Source organism: Hemitrygon akajei, chromosome 14 (genome assembly GCF_048418815.1).
Source record: "Hemitrygon akajei chromosome 14, sHemAka1.3, whole genome shotgun sequence".
Classification (NCBI taxonomy): Eukaryota; Metazoa; Chordata; class Chondrichthyes; order Myliobatiformes; family Dasyatidae; genus Hemitrygon; species Hemitrygon akajei.
This window is the reverse complement of record NC_133137.1, coordinates 63601833-63624514: the sequence shown is the minus strand read 5'-3', so window position 1 is coordinate 63624514 and position 22682 is coordinate 63601833. Positions and strand designations below refer to the sequence as shown.

The 22682-nt window shown below is 39.8% G+C and overlaps 1 protein-coding gene across 4 annotated transcripts in view; it reads left to right on the top strand.

Annotated features, from left to right (window-relative positions):
- Positions 1-14043: 14043 nt before the first annotated feature.
- LOC140738638 (potassium voltage-gated channel subfamily A member 2-like) overlaps positions 14044-22682 on the top strand; it is a 185783-nt gene continuing 177144 nt past the window's right edge. For 3 of the 4 annotated variants that reach the window (XM_073066239.1, XM_073066236.1, XM_073066237.1), the window contains exon 1: positions 14044-18208. In XM_073066239.1, coding sequence (XP_072922340.1) covers positions 15188-16804 — 1617 coding nt within the window. In that variant the 5' untranslated portion in view covers positions 14044-15187 and the 3' untranslated portion in view covers positions 16805-18208. Of the gene's footprint in view, positions 18209-18423; positions 19291-22682 lie in introns of those variants that run through there. The other variant, XM_073066238.1, reaches the window with a different exon arrangement.

Here is a 22682-nt window from a genome sequence, read left to right as displayed (position 1 = left end):
ATGATATTGAATACCAGGGCAGGTTTAAAGGACCAGGTGACCTAATATTTGTATTCTTTCTTATGTAATGTTTAGAAGAGCACAATGATCTCAAATCTCCAGGTGGTCCAAAGCATTTTTATCCTCTCTGAGCTAAAGACAGAAAACAGAGACTGTTGCACAGCAAGAATGTTCTCAGTCTGGCAGCATACGAGGAGCAAATAGATCAGACAAAAGAATGCTCAATAACTACTGAAATGATACATGGTTTGAGGAAAATGTCATCTGTACTAGTTCTCAATGAATTGTATCAGACCATACACTGAACAAAGAAAAGATGGTTGGCATTGAAAGGGTCTCAGCTTCAAAACATTAACTGTTCCTTTCCTCCATAGATGCTGGCTGAGCAGCCGATTTCCTCCAAAATTTTCAGTCTGTTGAATCAGGTTGCAGTAGGCTTCCTTGCCCTGAGGGGAGAAATAGTGTAAGCATTTGTGAAGGATGTGTAAGCAAATTTGTATTCTCAATCATTATCACACAATACATTCAGTGTCCACTTTATTAGGTACCTCCTGTACCAAATAAAGTGATCATCAAGTGCATGTTCATTGTCTTCTGTTGTTGTAACCCATTGATGCATTGTGTTTCAGAGATGCTCTTCTGCAGGACACTGTTGCAAGGCACTGTTGCCTTCTTCTCAGCTTCAACCAGCTGGCCATTCTCCTCCGACCGCTCTCATTAATTAGGCATTTTCACCCTTAGATATGCCACTCACTGGATTTTTTTTTTTTTTGTTTTTCACACCGTTCTTTGTAAACCCTCGAGACTGTTGTGCTGGAAAAATCCCAGATGATCAGCAATACCTCAGATACTCAAACAAGCCTGACTGGCACCAACAATTATTTCATGCCCAAAGCCATTTCTTCCCCATTCTGATGTTTGGTCTGAACAACAAGGGGACCTCTTGACCATGTCTGAATGTTTTTATGCATTGAGTTGCTGATTAGATATTTGAATTAAGTCAAGTCAACTTTTATTGTCATTTTGACCATAACTGCTGGTACAGTGCATAATAAAAATGAGACAATGTTTTTCAGGACCATGGTGTTACATGACACAATACAAACAACTAGACTGAACTGTGTAATAAAAAAAAACAACACAGAGAAAGCTACACTAGACTACAGACCTACACTGGACTGCATAAAGTGCACAAAAACAGTGCAGGCATTACAGTAAATAATAAACAGGACAGTAGGGCAAGGTGTCAGTCCAGGCTTCGGGTATTGAGGAGTCTGGTAGCTTGGGGGAAGAAACTGTTACATAGTCTGGTTGTGAGAGCCCGAATGCTTCGGTGCCTTTTCCCAGACAGCAGGAGGGAGAAGCGATTGTATGATGGGTGCATGGGGTCCTTCATAATGCTGTTTCCTTTGCGGATGCAGCGTGTAGTGTGAATGTCCGTGATGGCAGGAAGAGAGACCCCGATTATCTTCTCAGCTGACCTCACTATCCGCTGGTACAGGAGCAGGTGTACAGGTGTTCCTAATAACGTGGCCAGAGGGTATATTTCCAATACTAGATAAAATTTACTTTTACCTTCCAGATAATGAAAAACGCTGGCTGCAAGCAATGTAGCCCCAGGATGTTTTGGGGAGCAAATTTCAAGATTAAAAGATGGGAGGATATGAATTTCCAGAACCATCAAAAGCAGGCTTCAACCAATAAGCTTACAAGTAGCATCTTTGAGATTTAGCCTCTGAAGAGATCTCTTGTTTTATTTTTTTTTTCTGTGCAGCAGCACTAATAGAATGGAACTGGCAGTTCAAGAGGAATTGGAGCAGTATTTGCAGGTACTAGGAAACTGCCAGATTAAGGAGGAGAACATTGTGCTGAATATAGAAAACACAGTTCAATCCCCAGGTAGGACTTTACTAAATTAAAACTTGCTCTTTGCTTTGTATTATATGCAAAAACCATCCTTTGGTGCATCCTTCATAATCTATGGTGACATTGTTGAGGCCTAATTTGGAGCATTTTGGGGCAGGTTCAGTCACTTACCTACAGGAAAGATGTAAATAAGGTACAAAGAAAATGTACAAGGATGCTGCCGGGTCTGGAGGACCTGAGCTATAAGAAAAGACTGAATAGGTTCAGAGTTTGTTCCTTGGAGTGTAGCAGATTGAGAAGAAATTTGATAGACGTATACAGAATTATGAGGCGTACAGATAGGGTAAATGCAAGCAGGCTTTTTCTACTGAGGTTGGGTAGGACTACAGCCAGAGGTCACGATTTAAGGATGAAAGGTGAAAAGTTTAAGGGGAACATCTTCATTCAGAGGGTCGTGAGAGTGTGGAACAAGCTGCCAGCATAAGTGGTGCACGCGAGCTCGATTTCGACCTTAAGAGAAGTTTGGATAAGAACATGGATGGTAGGGGTATGGAGGGCTATGGTCCCAATGCAGGTCGATGGGAGTAGGCAGATTAAATGGCTTGCCATTGACTAGATGTGCCAAAGGGTCTGTTTCTGTGCTGTACTTTTCCAATACTCTATGTAGATTATGCAGTTATATATGATTGTATTGTTATATATGTCTCCTATATAAGGGTTGGTAGACAAGGTTTACAAATATTGTATCCAACTTACTGAATGACACAGAGCCTGCCATATACTCACCTATTAATATCAAAGAAACAATGTTGACTTGACATCCACATTTAACCATAGAAACACTAAAGCCCCATTTAAACAAAATACTGAATTATTAAATAAACTAATCAATCGCATGGATGAAACCCTATGCCAAACAGAATGAAACCCCCACTATGAGTTACGCCAGTGAGCACCAGCACCAGATCTCAGGTGCTGTGGAGTTTGCCTGTTGTCCATGGTGAATGAATGCGCTTCACCCAGATGCTCCAGTTTCCTTCCACATCGCAGAGATGAATCAGTTGGTAGGTTAATTGGCCATATCAAATCATGCTTAGTGTAGCTGGGTTGTCAGAGAACGAGAAGCAAGTTGATGGGCACATGAAACAGAATGTGTCACAGGAGAGTATGTGAGGGAATGGCATGATGGGATTACCCTGAGAGCCAGCATACACTTGCTGGGTTGTACGGCCTCTTTCAAACTGTAAGGAAATATGAGAAATTGGTATAGAACCTAGGGAAATGTTCTATTATGTATATTTAATAATGTATTACAAAGGAGATGTACTACCAGAGCAGATAACAAAATTTGCACTCACGTATTCATTCAGGGGGGGAATCAAACATTTGTAACATTGGATGAGTCGCTTTAACATTATGACACAAATGTAATGGAACTCAATGGGCTAAGTGGCATAATTCTGCTCCTATGTCTTCTGGAAACACTACTGCAGAAAAGAACAGATTAAAAAAGTAAGTAAAATCATGATTGTCAGCATGTTATTCAAAAAGGTTAAAGAACTTAATCAAATTCTGTATTCTTTAAAGAGGTCACATACACTGTGGACAAGGTTAATGTGGTGGATCTCGATGTTGTATTGTACAACAGACTAATTAATAACATTAATCGATGTGGAGTTCACGAATAAGCAGAATAAATGGGTTAAAAACAGAATTTACCAATAACACTCAGTTGGTCAGTCAGCATCTGTGGCAAGAGGAACAGAATTAACATTTCAGTCAAAAATTCTTCCTCAGAACGCTATGATCTGATTCTTTTTAGTTCTATTTCTTTCTACATATCAGATTTCCAACACCTGCAGGTTTTGTTTAATTTTCAGCATGACTGGATAAATGACAGGACATTTGAAACTGACAGGACAGATTTTAGAACTAATTGGTAACGATTCAGGCTGGCAAAGGTGAATGGCATCCCACGTGTAGCAGTGCTGGAACCACAATTTCCAAAATCAGCAAGTAACTGGAAACCAACAGTATATAATTCCTACCAAAAACTTAATTTGCTATTTCTGAAGAAACTTCTCTGTCCAGAGCATGTTGAGAATATGGGCATCCATTCCACAGCAAGAAGCTGAGCTAATTGGTATTGATGCCTTTCAAGGAAACTGTATATGAGCAGAAAGGTGCGGAATGGCACTAGGGTCGGGTGAAGGAGAGTGGGAGAGGAATTGGAGAGTTTTAATGTTGCCTTGGATATCTGTACATTTTATATCTGTGATCTACTGTATATTGTAAGTAATTCCTAGTAGGATCTCTCAAGCACTCAGGGTGTGTCACATACCTCTTGATGAATTATATAAGATGGCGACACACTCCTTATGAATTATATATGGATTGCCGTATACAGCTCATTGAATTTGACAGGAAATGCTGCCTAATCTTACCACATGAACAGCGCAGGCAGTGCGTCATTCTTTGTATCGTTCAGGGTGTGCTTCTTAACCTTTAATGAAGTTTGGAGGACTTCCTGCTAAGCGCACCTTCATCCATCACTTGGCACACTGAAATTCAAAGTATAGAGCGTACAATTGTTGTTGATTTACAAGATCTACTAATGGTATTGACAACATACTAATTTGGGCAGCAAAATGATAGTTATATTTTAATTTTACATATGCAAATTCACTTTTCATTGTTATTGAAAAGCTGCTTAACAGGAGCTGGGTTGCACTGTTGTCCACATGAGGAGCTAGAAAGAGAAATATATTCTCATGCTTTGAAGAATTTCTAGTGTGTTCAGTGCTTCAGATTAAACAAAAAAATTCTACTAGGTACAATTAAAACTAATTCTATTTATTATGTCATTGCTGCAAAACTGTAGGCAATACAGAAAAATTAGGATAGTAGGATTTTTATTGTGAATCAGTTTACACCAAGCAAATTTCACTGTGGTACCCTCTGTATTTCAGAGATTTATGCAGAAAGCTCCAGAATAAATTAGATGATCATTAAATTTGTAAAAATTTATGTACCTGCATATTCTGATTCTATCTAATGAGTTTAGTGATTACAATTATTGTACACTTCAGTATTCTGACAGATAATTGGCTACAGAGTTAGTAAGACACCTAAATTGCAAAAATATATTGCCAAAAACAAAATAAGTATTTTATGTTTGTAAAAATTAGAACAGATAGGCAAAATAATGAAAATTCAACATACAGGTTCTCCCCAGGTTTCAGCAGTATTCCACTCCTGTGAACTTTCTGTATCCTGAACAGTTTTGCAGCAATGACATAATAAATAGAATTGCAGCCACGAACCAGGTTCCCAGGAGGGAGAAGATGCACACAATCCTGCACTAGCCAACAAATCCAGACCACCAGTCCCCCAAAGGCTCATTGGTATTGTATGTGTGCGTAACTCAGGTGGGTAGGAACTGTTTTTAAATTTGGGTTTAAAACAAAGTATTTGCAAAATTAAATCTGGACAATTATTTAGAACCACAGAAAATAATTCTTTCTCTACATAGTTAGTGTTGCATCATCTTTTTATGGAGTAAAAGTAGAAACTGTAAAAATTAGACAGCATCAGTGGAAATAAAAAGCAGAGGAGGATCCCTTATATAACAGGCCATTCTGTAATTGATACAACATTCCTACCAAGTTGCTAGAATTATAAGCATGGACAGATTCAAGGGAAAAAAAACTTCTTTCCCATGTACCTATCTTTAGACAAGTAGTGGGTGAGTAACTGGTTGGTAAGGAATTCCTATCCAGCTTTATTTTGAAAATCTATGCCATATTTCCAGCCACGGATAGGAATTATTTATCTGTTTTTTTTTAACTCTACAGCAGCAAAGTCTACAATGTTTAACTTCTGCTCATTAAGAAAAAAACTCAAGATAAACAAAATTATTGTCATTTGCTTTGAGTTCAGATTAGCAATAAGATTGCAATGTGCCCTTTTTAAGGGAATATTCAAGTTAGATAAATTCAAGTAATTCTATAAGACGGATTTGAAGAGTGAAGAGAAACTGCATATGCTAGAAATCTGGAATAAAAACTAAGTGGGATACTCAGAAAAACAGGCAGCATCAGTGGAGCAAGAAATAAATTGCATTTCAGGTCAATGATCTGTCTCCAGAGGTTTAGGTCATTGACCTGAAGTATTTCCCTCACTATACAATTCTAGCACACATTTCCTGCAGTGATGGTAGCTGTAAAAAACACTGACACAGCAGATGGCGTAAAATAGCCGTGAAAGTATCTTAATTCAATATTCAACTGTCTCTGAAAATTTAAAATAGTATTATAATACTCCCAAATATGACACTAATATATATGTGGAATTGAGGTATTGAAAGTGGGGTGTGAATGTTAGCAGCTGGAAATTTAAATCTGGGTAATGGATACATCCTGTCAAATTAACCGTAGGGTTCTGTTTGACCATTTTGTTATTTTACTGGATGACGGTCAGTCAAATTGAGTGGACAACTGGTGAAAGGATACATTCAAGGGGCAGAGAGGAGAGAGTGGAGCCCTTGGACAAGGGAGAAGAATTTGAGAACATCAGGGACCAGCAATGGGGTTCAGATTATGGGGTAGTCACTGGTGTGTGGGCTAGAACTAGTTTTATGGCATGTTCATTTGGAGGGGACTTCTTGTTTTTGTTCCTTGTGTTTACAAGAAGTGCTGGAGTGGCAGTTAACAGTTGCATGCCCTCTATCTCATGTGGTTGGGAGGCCAGCTGATATTATTTGACCATTTTGTTTAAAGTTATAGCTCCATTAATAATTTTAAATGCTTTACAGCAGAATTGTGGCAACTACTTCCCAACCCATTCCTCTGAGTGGTTTTCAGATTTTTGACATTTTAGTCCCTCCCTTGGTGTTACATTCCTATGGTTCCTGAGAAAATGCCAGAGGATGGGAAGGGATGAGCAGAACAGGGAGTTTCAAGGACAGAATTTCTGCAGGGGAAGCTAGCTGAAGGAGGTGACAGAATTATGTTCAAGCGGGCGGAAATGATGGAGGATGATGCGTCAGATGCAGAAGCTGGTGGGGAGAAAGGTGAGGATGAAGGGACCTGCTTTTCTGGGGTGATTAGGGATAGGGTAGGAATGGGGTATCAGAGCAGGACTCTGGGAAATGGAGGCAGTACAGGTGAGGGTTCCATTGAATAAGGGAGAAGTGAAGCCACATTTCTGGAAGAAGGAGGACATTTCAGAAGCTCTGGAGTAGAAGTCATCATCTTGAGAACAGATGTGGCAGAGATGGAGAAATTGAATAAAAGCTTTGGTGCACTTACAGGGAACAGGGTGGGAGCTGTGGGTTTACAGAAAAAGTCAGTTGCAATTCTGCGCTATGAGATGGAGACAGATAAGTCCAGAAAAAGTGGAGAAGTATTTGTGTTTCTTGCATATATTTCTAGCCACATGTATCAAAAAATTATCTATATCTGGACTTCAGAAAAGTAGTTTAGTTCAAAGAAACACAAACACTAACTGAAAAATGAATGGCCAAGAACTTTTACCTTTTTGGGTTAATTTTTTTGCATTCCTTGGTGCTGTTCTAAAAGAAGATAAGGCCACGCACTCCGTGACCTGAGAGATTACCATTAATAGCCCATTGCCCATTAGCCACAGCTGTTTATAAATGCAAGCAATCCCGTGAGGATCGGGAAATTTACCATTAGAAGCTGCCATCTTCAGGTTAACATAGTCTCGGGTGGGCTACAATGTCTAGAGACATTTTAGGAGTTCAGTGGGAACAGATAAGCTTGCAGTGGAAATACCATTCAATAAACAACATCAGCTGATCCCTGATTCTTATGGCTAATAAAACTAAGGACAGAATAAAATCAAAGTGAATTTTTGTTAAATCACTGTAACAGAAAACTGAAGGTGTCCAGCTTCCACCAAAAGGCAGGATATGATCTCAGATGTTTCCATCCATTGCATCTATTTAAATTGCAAGCAGAAAGTGAAAAGCTAAAAAATATTAAAAATAGGCAGCGCAGGAATCATAGAATAATAGCAGCAAGGTAGTAAGCAAAAAGGCAAATCTATAAACCAATCATAAGCCAAATTAGGCAATACTGTATAGGATCTATCAGAATAAAAGAGGAAATGTTTTGTTTCTACAAAACAACCAGGCCCTGTCATAATTGGGACATAAATTTGACTGCTGGTTTGCTGACATCATACACAGGCTTCACCTCAGAAACAAGCTAATTAAATTTTCTAAATTGAATAACCATTTACATGAATTAGGAAAGCAAGTAAAACATTTATCTAGGAACAATAAATTGGAACTACATTTCTCAAGTATCTTACAATTCAATGAGGACATTAAAAGATATTGCCGATTAATCTGTCATGGAATTACACAGCACAGAAAAGGCCCTTCATCCTACTGATTATCAAGCACCCATGTTCACTAATTGTACACTAACCCTTCTCAACATTAAGATCTACTCAACCCAGTTTCCACAGCTCACCTACAATTTACAGTGGCCAATTAATCTGTCCTTATCATTGATTATGATATTTTCTTTAACAATTTTAGGAAATTAGCAAGATTTTCAAGCTTTCTGTTTGTTAAGGAAGCAAACAAACCATTGTTCCAAACCAACATTATGCAACAAGCAGTAATGAGCACATTGATGGACTCCTTGGGAATCAATTCAGCAGGGAATATTTGTCAGACAAGTGGGAGAATTCTCCACCCCTTTAATGCTAGCCAGATGGGGCTTTGCTTTAGTATATAATCTTAAAAACATGCAAGATGGAGACTATCTTAACAACACAGGTATTTTGTGTTTCTTGGACAACATGGGTCTTGAATCTTGAGCTCAGCCAAATGGATAGTTATAATTTTTTTTAATGTACATACTTGATCTTGTGTGCAGAATTTATTTGGATGAATGAGTAAGCACCAAGCTTCTATTCTCTTTTCAGGCTTAACCACTTTAAATCAATGCCACTTTGCAAACTATTTTACTTGTTAGACACTAATTTATTTATAAATTTATTCATATAATAAAATTTTTGTAGAGATGTAGAGAGCAGTGATGTGTATTACAGCTGATATTCTGTCTAAGAAATATCAAAAGACATTTAATTAATAAATAACTGCATTGATAAAGAAGCTCTGTATCAAAAAAATGTGGTGTTAGTGGAGCAATGTTGTGTGATGATCAGAGGGATATTCCAGAATACTTTCGTACTGGAGAGAGTGATGTAAACTTTGATTTTCCTTAACTTGAGGTCTTTGTTGAGACCACTTGCACATTTCAATTCTTGCATCTTGTATACACACAAATTTTGAAGGTACATTATTAATATTTGCAGATGATGCAAAAGTAGAGAGGGTAAATAACTGTGAAGGAGCTGCTAGAGATATAAGAATTAAAGAGATTTTTTGTGGATCGATGCAAGGTAATCTTAATCTAGGGTAATAATGTGAGATTGCATATCAAAGAAGATAGAAAACTGGTGCTTAAATTCCACTAAAATACTTAAAAGTATGCACCTAGTGTATTACAATAAGCATGAGAGAGTTTAAGTTTCTTTTCTCCTTGGAGCAACAGAGGGTGAGAAGTGACCTGATAGAGGTGTATAAGATGATGAGGGGATTCGATTGTGTGGATAGCCAGAGGATTTTTTCCCAGGGCTGAAATGACTAACATGAGGGGGCATAGTATTAAGGTGCTCGGAAATAGGTACCGAGGGGATTTCAGGGGTAAGTTTTTCCACACAGAGAGTGGTGGGTGCGTGGAATGCACTGCCAGCGGCAGTGGTGGAAGTGGATACAATAGGGTCTTTTAAGAGCATCTTAGATAGGTGCATGGAGCTTAGTAAAATAGAGGGCCATGCACTAAGGAAATTCTAGGCAATTTCTAGAGTAGGTTACATGGTCAGCACAACATTGTGGGCCAAAGGGCCTGTGATGTGCTGCAGATTTCTATGTTTCATGTAAACCAACTTAGTTGATATGGTACGGATCTGCAGATCTTCTCGTCTGATATGGTACAGAAGTGTGCTTGTGATGTGTGTCGGAAATAGCTTTCTAGATTGATATGCCAAAGACTCTACAAGAGAATAGGCTATTTTTGATCTCATTTTATTACAACACAGGAGGCTATTTAGCCCATCAGTTCAACATTGCTTCCAGTAGAGAAATCCTATCAGTCCATTTTCCTTTCTTATTTCCCTGTACTCCTACAGTTTTCTTTTGCTCCCATGCTGATAATATCCCTTTGATCCTATTGCCAATTAACTAAACTAAGGGTTGTTGACAGCATCACATTAAAATAATGGGAGATCTTTAAGATATAAAGGGAAAATGAAGAACCCCACATGGTCACAAGGGAAATGTACAGACTCCACACGGACAGCACCAAATGTCAAGCCCCTAGAACTGTGGTGGAGCTGTGCCATGGCGAGCCACTCTAAGTGCTAAAAACACAGGTTAATTAAAATATGGTAGTAAAGAGGCCTTTTAGGAAGAGTGAATAAAACAGGATTTCATACAAATAGTAAAAATGATGTACATTAATGTAAAAACAATACCTTAAATCCAAACAGAAAGCAAGCTACGAAATATGATGCATGATTTGACCTTGTTAATTTGGGAAACTACATTAAATCTATAAAAGTAATTGGAAAGTAATGTAACATTTAAAGAATTAATTTAGGTTAAGGCACATAAATCTGAGAATAATGTTCTAATTGTAGCTACCAAGAGAATTTAAAGATAGTATTATGTCAAAGATGATATTGCCAAAAAAGCGATGGATTGGAGAATGTTCCAGAATTCAGCAAAGGAAGACTATAACATTGATAAGGAAAGGAAAATAAGAAAATAAGACTAGAGAGAATCATTAAAACAAACTATGCTTCATAGAGGTATAGAAAGGAAAAGATTAATATAATTTCATATGGGCCAGTTGTAGAATGAAACAAGAGAAACTATATTTGGGATTGAGGAAATGGCAGAGAAACTAAACAAACTGTATATTTAGTACCCATCTGCCTGAAAGAAGCCCTCATGGAAATAGTGGTGATTTACTTTTCTAGAGGGAAGGAAAAAATCTGTCATACGAATAAATATCAGAGAAATTAATGTGACTGGAAGCCAATAAATCCTCAGGGCCTGAGATAGCAATGGAAATAGTAAATAGTGCTGTTATTATCTTTCAGAATTCTATTATAGAGTATTTCCCACAGGGTGGAAGAGAGCAAATTTAACTCTACTATGTAAAAACTGATAAAGAGAGAACATATGGAACAGTTAGCAGAATATCAGTGCAGAAAAAAATGCTGTAATTGTTAGGGAACTAGAAAAAGGGCACATAGAGAATCGTGATAGGACAGGGGAGAGTTAAGATGAATTTATAAAAGGAAAATCATGTTTAACAAATCTGTTCATGCTTTGATGTTGTAATTAGGAAAAAACAGAAAAGGGGGCAACCAGCAGATATGGTTACATGTATCATAATTGGAGTGTCAGGAGGCTTTTAAAAGGTGCTACACAAGAGGCTCCCACACTCCCTTCCTATTTTGACTACTTTTTCTCCCCTTTTGGTTAGTCTCCTGCTCCACATCATGAAACCTACCTTGTCTCAGGATCACTTTCACGGTAATCTATTGTCTGGGACCCAGTTGGCTCAGATTCACCATGGACTCTAATCCCCTTACACTTCCATCCCACTCCAGGAAGACGTGGGGCCATTCACTTGTTCCTTAAACAGAGGCCCAGTCAGTCTCCGTCCACCCCTGCTCTACCTTGTTCTTCCATGAAACAACTTCTCTTTTAACTTCCTCCAAATCAAAGGTATATCTCTGGGAACAGGTACGGGTCAAGACATGTCCATTTTCTTTTGGTGTTTACCGTGAATATTATTTAGGTCAAAGAAATTAGGGTAATAAGTAATGACGTCTTGGAATATATGCATACTATGGGGAAGGAGGTATATGCAAATTCAAAGGGCATTAAGGTTGGTGAATTCTCAGGGCCAAATCAAGTGCAGCACTGGACTTTATGGGATGTCAGGGAAGAAATTGTGGAGGCCCATGTAGAGATATTTTACTCATCATTAGCCAGTGGTGAAGTTCCAGAAGACTGGAGGATGTTTAATGTTGTTCTGCTATTCAAGAAGGGTAGTAAGGATAGGCCAGGGAACTACAACAGTAAGCCTGACTTAAACTGTAGCAAAATTACTGGACAGAATTCTGAAGGACAAGATCTACCATCACTTGAATAGTCAAGGCCTGATCAGGAATAGTCAGCATGCTTTTCCATACAGGAGGTCATGTCTAATGAATTGTTTGGCATTTTTTAAAGTGGTAGTTAAGGGGACAGATGAAGGTAAGGCAGTTGATATTGTCTATATGCACCTTAGAATGGCCTTTGACAAGGTCCAAAATTTAAGTTGCATGGGACTCAGGGGCAGTGAGTAAGGTAGGTGCAGAACTGGCTTGATGATAGAAAGCAGAGGTTGATGGTTGAAGGTTGATTCTTCAACTGTGGGGCTTCTGACTAGTGGAGTGCCCCAGGAAGCAGTGTTGGGACCTCGGCTATTCATATAACTGATTTGAATGTGAATGTAGATGGCATAATTAGCAAGTTTGCTGTCAATACTAATTGGGGCTTGATAGGGAAGCCGGTTACAAGGATTACAAAGAGATCTTGATCAGTTAGGGAGACCGGAGAGGAATGGCAAATGGTTTTTGACTTAGATAAGAGTGAGGTGATGCATTTTGTATTTTCAAGTTTGGTTAGGATGCAATGACAGGATACCAATGAGCATTATGGAATTACAAGTGAATAGTTTATTGCAAGTGGCCACACTAGTGAACAGGGTAGTGAGAAAGGCATTTAGCATTCAGGCCTTCATCAGAGAGGGCATCAAGTTTAGGAGTATGGACATTGTGTTATTTTATCAGTTGTTGGTCAGACTACATTGGAGTATTATGTATAGTTTTTGTCACCCTGTTATAGGAAAGACATTGTCAAATTGGGGAGGGTGCAGAAGGGATCTACAAGAATGGTGTTTGGAATACAGGGCCTGGGTTATAGGGAGAGGAATGACACTGGATCTTTATTCCCTGGAGCGCAGGAGAATGAAATGTGACATCATAGTAGTTTATAAAATCATGAAGGTATGGATAAGTTAGACAGTCAGTCTTTTTTCCAGGTTGGGAATTCAAAACTAGGGGGCACAGACACATTATAAGAGAGGAAAGATGTAAAAGATACCTGAGGGGTAATGTCTTTATACAGAGAGTAGAGAGTACCTGGAATAAGGTGGAATGCTAGAGGAAGTGGTCATGGCAGGTACAGTACAACTACAATATTTAAGAGGCCTTTAGGAGGGGTTTGGAGGGGTATGGGCTGAATGGGGGCAAATGGGTCAATGCCATAGTCAGCATGAACCAGTTCAGCTGAAGAGCCTGTTTCTGTGCTCTATTACTCAATATTTGTTTCTTCATGGGATAGTGAAATGGCCCTTATTCCAGTCCCTCACTGCTTGCTCTGGTAAATTGATGGCTGCAAGGGTGCTTCTTGCACAGACTGTAAAGTTCCATCACCTTTTCATGCACTCCCACAATCCACATCTAATACTTCCCTTTCTTGATTCATCTTCATCTCGTTGGGTAGGTAACCAATATCCTCTACACAGGCTCTCAGAGCTATCTTGACTCCACTTACTCCCACCTTGTTTTGTGTAAGGATTCCATTCCATGCTCCAAGTCAACTTGATTCCATCATATCCGTTCTGGTGACAATACCTCATTGTGTTTCCTTTTCCCTGATTATGGTTTCCCAGCCACAGAATTCTCAATCTCAACTGCTGTTTTTTTTCCAAATCTATCTCATAGTTCAATTTCAAACCTGTTGGAGGAAGCTCTATACTAGCAGGTTGGCAAAATCAAGAAAGGTCTGTATATAGTTCCCTGGTTGTTAAGTCTTTCCACTGTAAACAAGATTTTTATAAAATTGGCTCTTTAATCCATAAATAAATAAATGTCCTCAGTCTGATGTAGAGGTTGGATCATATTGTTTCCCAATCTTCTGAAAAGAGTGTCAGTCTTCAGTGTTTTATTGAATGAAATGTAGAGATAGAGAATCATTGTGGTGGCTAAAACTTAACTGCAAGTACATCTAAAAAGCTTGCCAGACAACTGTGCTGGTCGGATTGCCTTTGAAGAATCTTTGCTTGGGGACGGATCTAAATTGGAATTTGCCATGCAAAGCCAAGCTTGCTGTTTGACTGAATGCCATGATGCACAAACTCCACTTCTAAAGCTCCCGGATTAAAAACTGTAAACTATTTAATCATACCATGAAGTAGCCATATTTTACACTTAAGCTTTACAAACAGGAGGAGGATGGTTTGAATTGAGCAGTTCCAATGACAGTGAGCTTGGAATACCTTATGCAAATTATAAATAGCTGCAGTTCTGAGACCGTTTTCTGATTAGTTCTGTTTCACTAGTCAGGGAGAGATTGCGACACCTCTCACTGTTCAATGAACAATCAAACTTCTGTATCCTCCATCTTATAAACAAGGCAACATCCTGTACAATCTTTCACTCAGCATGCAATTTAAACCAAATAACACTCAGTTTGATTTTTTTATTTTCATATTCTAGCCACTTGTGTTGTCATTAAAATCATGGTGTTTACTTAAGACGGGAAGGCTGATTTCTGGAAAATTAAAGCTGGTGATTTGGCTCCAATGAGCATGATCCTTGGACAGGTGAGGTAAAGCATCTGGGGAGTTAGTGTACCGAGTAAAGTAGGGATTAGGAGATGAAGTAGGACGGACCCCTTTGCTTAATGGTATTGGTCCATGGCATAAAAAGGTTGGAAACCCTTGGTTTAGGTAGATTTATGAGGAAGGACGTGGTTGTGTATATGGTATAGGTTTTAAAAAGTCGTATAGCGTCAGTACTAACGAGTCCAGTGTGAGGGAAGGGGTGGGATTGAGAGGCGGTACATTCTGGGGAAATGCTGTTTTATGGTGAGGAGAACTATGGATTTAGAATAAGGTTTGACGAGTAAGTGGAAAGACTGCGGACGTGGATTTTGCTAAAGTTATCGCAAGTGTTTGCATCACTGAGCACTGGGATTATCAGTGAGGTTTTGATCATCGCGGCTGAGTGCCGGTTCCCAGCGCACACACTCTCGCTCTCTCTCTCAGTCTCCATCCTTTCTCTCCGTCTCCGGGCGCTCCTACCTCGCGCCGACTGATTCGCTGCTGCGAGATCAGCGAGGAGGCAGCAGCGCCGATGAATATTTAATGGAACGGGCATGGACATCGCTTTGCTGAGGTTGGAGGACGGCGGGGGCGCCGCGGACAGCAGGTGTCCGAGTAGCAGGGGCAGCGACGGAGGAGGGAGCGGTGGCGGCATCACTTCGTGGGCGCGCCCGGGCCAGGACCGCGCCGAGCCGCGACCCGCCGTGCCCACCGCGGGCAGCATGTGCGAGCTGGCGGGGCCGCCCGAGAGCTTGGCGGAGGAGGACCGGCGCCATGTGGCGGACGGCGGCGGTGGGCGCTCGGAGCGAGTGGTGATCAACATCGCCGGCCTGAGGTACGAGACGCAGCTGGGCACCCTCAGCCAGTTCCCGGATAGCCTGCTGGGCGACCCCGACAAGCGGATGCGCTACTTCGACCCCCTCAGGAACGAGTACTTCTTCGATCGTAACCGGCCCTGCTTCGATGGCATCCTCTACTTCTACCAGTCGGGCGGCAGGATCCGCCGGCCCGTTAACGTCTCCATCGACATGTTCGCCGAAGAGATCCGCTTCTACAAACTGGGACCCGAGGCCATGGAGAGGTTTCGGGAGGACGAGGGCTTCATCAAGGAGAAGGAGAAGCCCCTGCCCGAGCCCGAGTTCCAGAAGCAACTTTGGCTCCTCTTCGAGTACCCCGAGAGCTCGAGCCCGGCCCGGGGCATTGCCATCGTCTCAGTGCTGGTCATCGTGGTCTCCATCATCATCTTCTGCTTGGAGACCCTGCCCGAGTTCCGCGACGACCGGGATAGCAGCTACAACCAGTCAGCCAACGGCACCCGGGGAACGGGCGACAACAGCCTGAGCGACCCCTTTTTCATCGTGGAGACCACCTGTGTGATCTGGTTCACCCTGGAGCTGCTGGTGCGCTTTTTCGCCTGCCCGAGCAAGGCCGTCTTCGCCAGGGACATCATGAACATCATCGATGTTGTGTCCATCATCCCCTACTTCATCACGCTGGGCACCGAGCTAGCGGAGAAGCAGTCCAATGTCTCCAATGGGCAACAGACCATGTCCTTGGCCATCCTCAGGGTCATTCGATTGGTCCGGGTCTTTCGCATCTTCAAGTTGTCCAGGCACTCCAAGGGGCTTCAGATTTTGGGGCAGACCCTCAAGGCCAGCATGAGGGAGCTGGGTCTGCTCATCTTCTTCCTCTTCATCGGGGTTATCCTCTTCTCCAGCGCCGTCTACTTTGCCGAAGCTGACGAGCCCAGATCCCACTTCTCCAGCATCCCAGACGCCTTTTGGTGGGCGGTGGTCACGATGACTACCGTGGGCTACGGCGACATGAAGCCCGTCACCATGGCGGGGAAGATTGTGGGATCCCTGTGCGCCATCGCCGGCGTGCTGACCATCGCGTTGCCCGTGCCCGTCATTGTGTCCAACTTCAACTACTTCTACCACCGGGAGACTGACAATGAAGAGCAAGCTCAGTATTTGCACAACGACATCGATACAGAGAGCAGCGTCTCCGAAGATCTGAAAAAGAGCAGGAACTCTGTTGGAAACCATTTAGAGAACAGCGATGGCGTGAACTATGGCCCAGGGACGCATTGCAAAGCTAACAGCACCTCGGACATCAGGAAGCCCCTGTACGCACTTTGTATTGATCCAAATACTGAAACGGACTTGTAGTCAACAGCTGGGTGCTTGAACTATACAAATTAGGTTTATCTATAGGAGGAATAATTTTGAAGTAAAGACAGCGTTTGTACAGATTACAAAAGTTAAAGTAATTTGATGGAAAGATAAACTAATTTTATACATCATACCTTATCTTACAAAAATAAATACAAATAAAATTGGGTATATGCATGGGCGCTGCAACTTAAACTTGAAGGGAAAGGGGCACATCAATATTTGCATTAATTTAACAGTTCCGTTTTTCATTTGTCGTGCCTTTAATAAGTGATAGAAAACAAACGTCTTCAAATTCCATGGGTTTATTTTTGTTATGTTATTGTGGGGGGGGGGGGTAAGTTTTTGAAATAGTTCTGTTTAATTTTGCCGTGAAGAGAAAGGGTTGTGGGCTATTTGAATTTGTGTTTTCTGCTTTATTTCTTCAAAGTATTCAAGAAACTTCAACAGGTGAATGAGGTTGCTGGAAGATGATTAATTACAGAGCTGGTCCACTTAGAGGTTTTGCAATAGTGTTTATTGTTTGCTTTCTGGCAACTGTTCTAAAATTAAGCAGAAAAATATAATTGTTCATTTTAAGAGTGTTGGTAATGAAGACAAATATGGGGTACTGAATGGATCAATGCAATGGTGTTTATGTCTACTTATAATATATTTTTTCAATGCCTTTATGAAACAAACATAAATGTTTAAGCATTAGTTATTGAACAGTGTATTGAGATAATTGGAGCTTTTTGTATTTTCTCCCTAGTACTGCAGACCAAGATTAGCAGTTACCTTTTTTATATATAGAATATACACAATTGGCTAAACAATAGACTGTCTTTTACCTTGTAGAATTGGAAAATATTTTGTGGAAATGATACCTTTAATGTGTTGCACACATGGAATTGAAAATGTCCTGTTGTACAAAGACCTAAATGAATGCACTGTTTGACATGGCTGTTTAGTTACAGATTTTAAATCTGCATATTTATCCTGAACAGTAGACCTGAAAACTGGTTTGTCAGAACACATGAAGATTGGGATTAAGTACCAGAAGTTTGAACATTGTTAAATAATACTTGTTAACACTAGAGAACCAATCAAATAATGAAATGGAAAATCTCCCTCATCTTTGAACTGGAAGCACCTTTAAGATGATCACAGCAAAACATTCTGGATTGCTACTTGCTAAGAATCTGATTTATCTTTGAGAATGTATTGAGGAAGTGACATTTGGACAATGTTGTAGAACAGTGACTGCACTCTTCCCCAAATCTACATCCATTTAAAAAAGTCCTGAGATGGGATCAATTGATAATCAGATTCTGAACTGATAACAAGATCGTCAGTATCTTCAAATGGCCAAAAAAGCTAAACTTGTGCATGTGGTTTACAGCTGCAATCAAAGGATCAAAGGTTAGTCTTTCACTTTTTTTTTAAGAGAACTTGCCTTAAGCATGTAAATAGATAAAATAATACAACAAATTCTATTTAATAGAAAATGAATAGTCCTGTTGAACTACAGTATACTGTAATGTTAAAATATTTCTCAAAGTCTATGCTATTTACATCCATGACATGTACACAGAACCTTGCATTCTAATGCAGCTGTTTTCATATTTAATGTACAGATATTCATTGGATTTATGGTGAGAATCAACACAGAGCTATCATGCTGGCTTCACTATGATCTCAATGTAGAAGGTGTTGCTTTACTGCATGGCATTCCTTTGATTGGCAGGTAGCCCTCTGTTGACAAATAGTTACTGCCTTGGGCCTGAAAAGGTTATTTTGTGTTATTTTCATACTTTGATTACTCAGTGTTAATGGCTTTTCATGTCAAGTTTGTAAATAGTTCATAATGCCTTTGAGTCTGGTACTTGCATTTAAAATTTTCTGCAGCTCTATGATCAAAAATTGTGCTAAATTATTATTATATGGTCACTAATCTAGAAATGAACTGCAAATGCTATAAGTGATACAGATTGAACTTCTGCATATAGAGGAATGTGCTACCAGTAATAACTTTTGTAGTTTTAAAGAAATCAAAGCTTGAAACATTGGCTTAATCTAATTTAAAATTTACCCAGCATCAAAGCATCTCTTTGCTTCAGAAATTTTAATTGTGTGAATAAAATAATTGCATTCATAATTTATGGATTTTATCCAGATATCACTTTCTTCTATTCCTTGTGTGCACTGAAATTCCATTTGGCCTGTAATGAAAAAAAACTTTATTGATTTTTTTCTTTCAAAAGCATGCACATAACAGCTTCAATTTTTACATAAATTCAGATTATTCTTGCATTAGAATTTTGAAATGCATAATGATTTGGAAGATAAACCCCTATTGTCAGGTTGTTATTAGTTTATGTTTATTTGTTATGCCAGGCATATTTAAGAATTGTACTTTTCATTAATGATTTGCCGAATCGATCTGTATTTCATTATTTGTAAATATTTATGTTTAAAATGTTTACAATATATTATTAATACATTCCTTTTCTGTGAACAGTTGTTGTGTTTTATCCCTTGAATTTAATTTATAGCAAAATAATGCTATAATGTTACGCATCAGTACAACATACACCTTCAAAATACTTGTTAATGCAGATCTTGAGTTAACACATAGATCAAGAGTCTGTACTGTATGTTGTGGGGCATTAGATTAATGTACTCTCTTTGAAGTGATAACCTGATTCACATCCAGCTGAGATTGGCCACAAAGGTTAATATAAGCTTGCACTTTGTTAGTACATCAACTAAGAGATGGGTTTTCTGATTTACTGGAGTTTATCATGAGGAGTCTATGGACGGGCAATCTGCAATACACACCTCAACTCTCTGATAAAGTGAATGGAAACACAGACTGTCTATCCTTCCAATACTTTCTCCCGAGTCACCCTGAAGGGTGATATCAGAAGAACAGTGAATGAAACAAAACATACTGGTGATAGAGCAGATTCATGAGATAGGCAAAAGGAGCAATTCTTTGTACCAGTGAATCATATTAATGACCATCGAAATGTTCAATATTGCTCTTGGAGACCTAATTTGGAAAATGTTCCATTTTCCAGCAGTGAAAGCTTTGGTAGTTAAGGCATCTTTAAAATAACATTTCACCAAATTAATAGGGGGATGCAGTAATTTTGCAGCAAATTGTCTATTGCAAAAGGGTTTACTTATAAGCCTCCCTTATTACTAGCACTAGAGATCTTGTAGAGTTGAACACCAGAAATTGGACAACATGTTTTTTTTTGCTTGCTTTTGGCTTCTAATAATCTCTTGGTCATAAAGGTTATAGTATTCAGTAACACAGTTGGCATTGTAATACTTTGTTGCAAAGTTGAAAATGATTTAAAACACAGCAAAGTCAAATTACTGTTAAGTATATATTGGGTACATAGTCTTCAGATTAGAGTTCATAATGTTGTTTCCTGTTAAGTGCTTTGTTAAGATTATGGTTTCTTTGTTGGTTAAATAATTTGTATTCTTGGATGATATTTTCTGCATTTTACAAGAGATAGCCTTTTTATAAGTTTGGAAAAAAATAATCAAAAAGTCTAAGTACAGGGATAAAAATTCTGTGAAGGCTGTATAGCATCACTTCAGATGGTAGAATGTTTCATTGAGTTAAGAAGTTGTGTCCTGGCATGACCAGGGAGTTATTGTTGAATGAAATCTTTCACATTATAAAAATTCTGTGTAAGAGTTACCACATTACTGATCCAAGGATAGCAGATTAGAATCCCCACAATACCTATGAAAGAGGCTGCATATTGCATCTCAGATTCTGGGAGTATAATTATTTAGCTGTCGGGTAGATGGAGCTCATCAGCCTGGGAAGGCTGTCCATCTAAAAGAGGGAAAACTCTGATTTCAAACCTCCGCTGCCTTGTGGCCATACCCACTCATGGGAAAGGCTTCGGGAGTAAACTCTGAGGACAAATCAGGAGCTGGAGTCCCTCAGGCAGTCCGACATTGCCTTCGACCTCGTTCTGGCCACTCCTGCGACAACACTGGTGCCAAGCTGTATCGGCCCTTGCCCTTCCCTTGGACGACATCAGTGGTGTGGAGAGGGGAGACTAGGAGACTAGCAGCATGGACAACTGCCGGTCTTCCATACAACCTTGCCCAGGCCCGCGCCCTGGGGAGGACACTCCAAGACTTTCCGAGCACAGATCCATGGTCTCGTGGAAATAATGGATGCCACATTAACTGTCCTCAAGCCATTTATTTTAAGCCTTCCCCTTGCTGTTATCTGAAGTTGAATCAGACCATTTGCAATCTTGGTGAGAGATGTTTACCTATTTTTGCCTTCAATATATGTTGGACTGCATCCTACCTCAGATCATTTGCTGGTGGAACCCTTGTCCATATGTTACCTCCAGGCTTGATTATTCTAACATATCCCTAGCCCTCCTTTGCTCTTTACTGCACATGCTTCAAAATTAAAAATCCTCATTCTTATTTTCAAATCTTACTATAACCTCTCTCCTCCACATTCCATAATATTCTGCAGCCTTCCTGGGTAGCCATCTCTATCAATTCAAGTGTACAGTTTAATTGCTCCATGACTGGCAGTCATTATAGCACTGAAATTATCTCTCAGTAATCTCTGGTTCTCATTCTTCATGGTCCACCTATTTGACCAATCTTTTGGTAGTGCTCTTAACACATTTCTATGTGGCTTGTTGTCAAATTTTGTTTGATAAGTTTCTTGCTGTGATTTTCTACATTGAAGTCAAAAGTAAATTTATTTTCATATGCAGAAGTTCATGTATTCACAAGTGCAATGAAAATACTTACAGCAGCATCAGAGGCGCATAGCATCAGAGACACAACATTCACAAGAAGAATATAAACTAAGTGTTAGATTAGAATTTGCACAAGAAAGAACACAATTAGAATAAAATGTCCATTGTTGTACAATGTGTTCAAAGTGTTGCTGTACAGAGGTGGTGATATTGGGAGTCTTAGTGCAGGATTCCCTAAGGGTTAACTTGCAAGTTGAGTTGGTGGTAAGGAAGGCAAATGCAATGTTAGCATTTGTTTCAAGAGGACTTGAATATAAAATCAAGGATGCAATGCTGAGGCTTTTTAAGGCATTGATTAGACTACACCTGGAGTATTGTGAGCAGGTTTGGGCCCCTTACCTATGAAAAGATGTACTGACATTGGAAAGGGTCCAGACAAGGTTCGAGAGAATGACCCTGGGAATGAAAGGCTTAGTGTATGAGGAGTGTTTGGTGGCTCTGGGCCTGTACTGGCTGGAGTTTAGAAGAATGAGGGGGGATCTCATTAAAATCTATTGAATATTGAAAAGCCTAAATGGAGTAGATGTGGAGAAGATGATTGCTGTAGTGTAGACAGGCTTGTGTTTGCTGTCCTTCCCCTTCCTGAGGTCATGAACGAGCTCATTAGTTTTACTGACGTTGAGTGAGAAATTGTTGTGGCACCACTCACCAGGTGCCCTATCTTGTTCCTATACAAGGACTGATCATCATCTGTGGTTTGTTCAACAGCAGTCATTTTGTATTTGGCAAAGGAGCTGTGTTTAGCCAGACTGTCATGTTTATAGGGAAAAGAGGTCTAAGCATGCAGCCTTGAGATGCTCCAGTGTTGACGCTGAGCAAGGAGGAGATGTTATTGCTAATCCTCATTGATTGAGGTTTGCTAATGAAATTGCAGAGGGAGGTACAGGCACCCATGAGTGTCTTTTGGATTTGTAAATGAAATTTGCAACCACCAAACAAAGTGTTAGCTTCTCATGAAGCTTAAGGTGAGGCATAGAAGTAACCTCATTATAAACTCATTATCTGTATAGTTGTGGAATTGATTCCACTAACAAACTTCTGAGGGTTTTGAACCTATTCTGATACACTTTGCA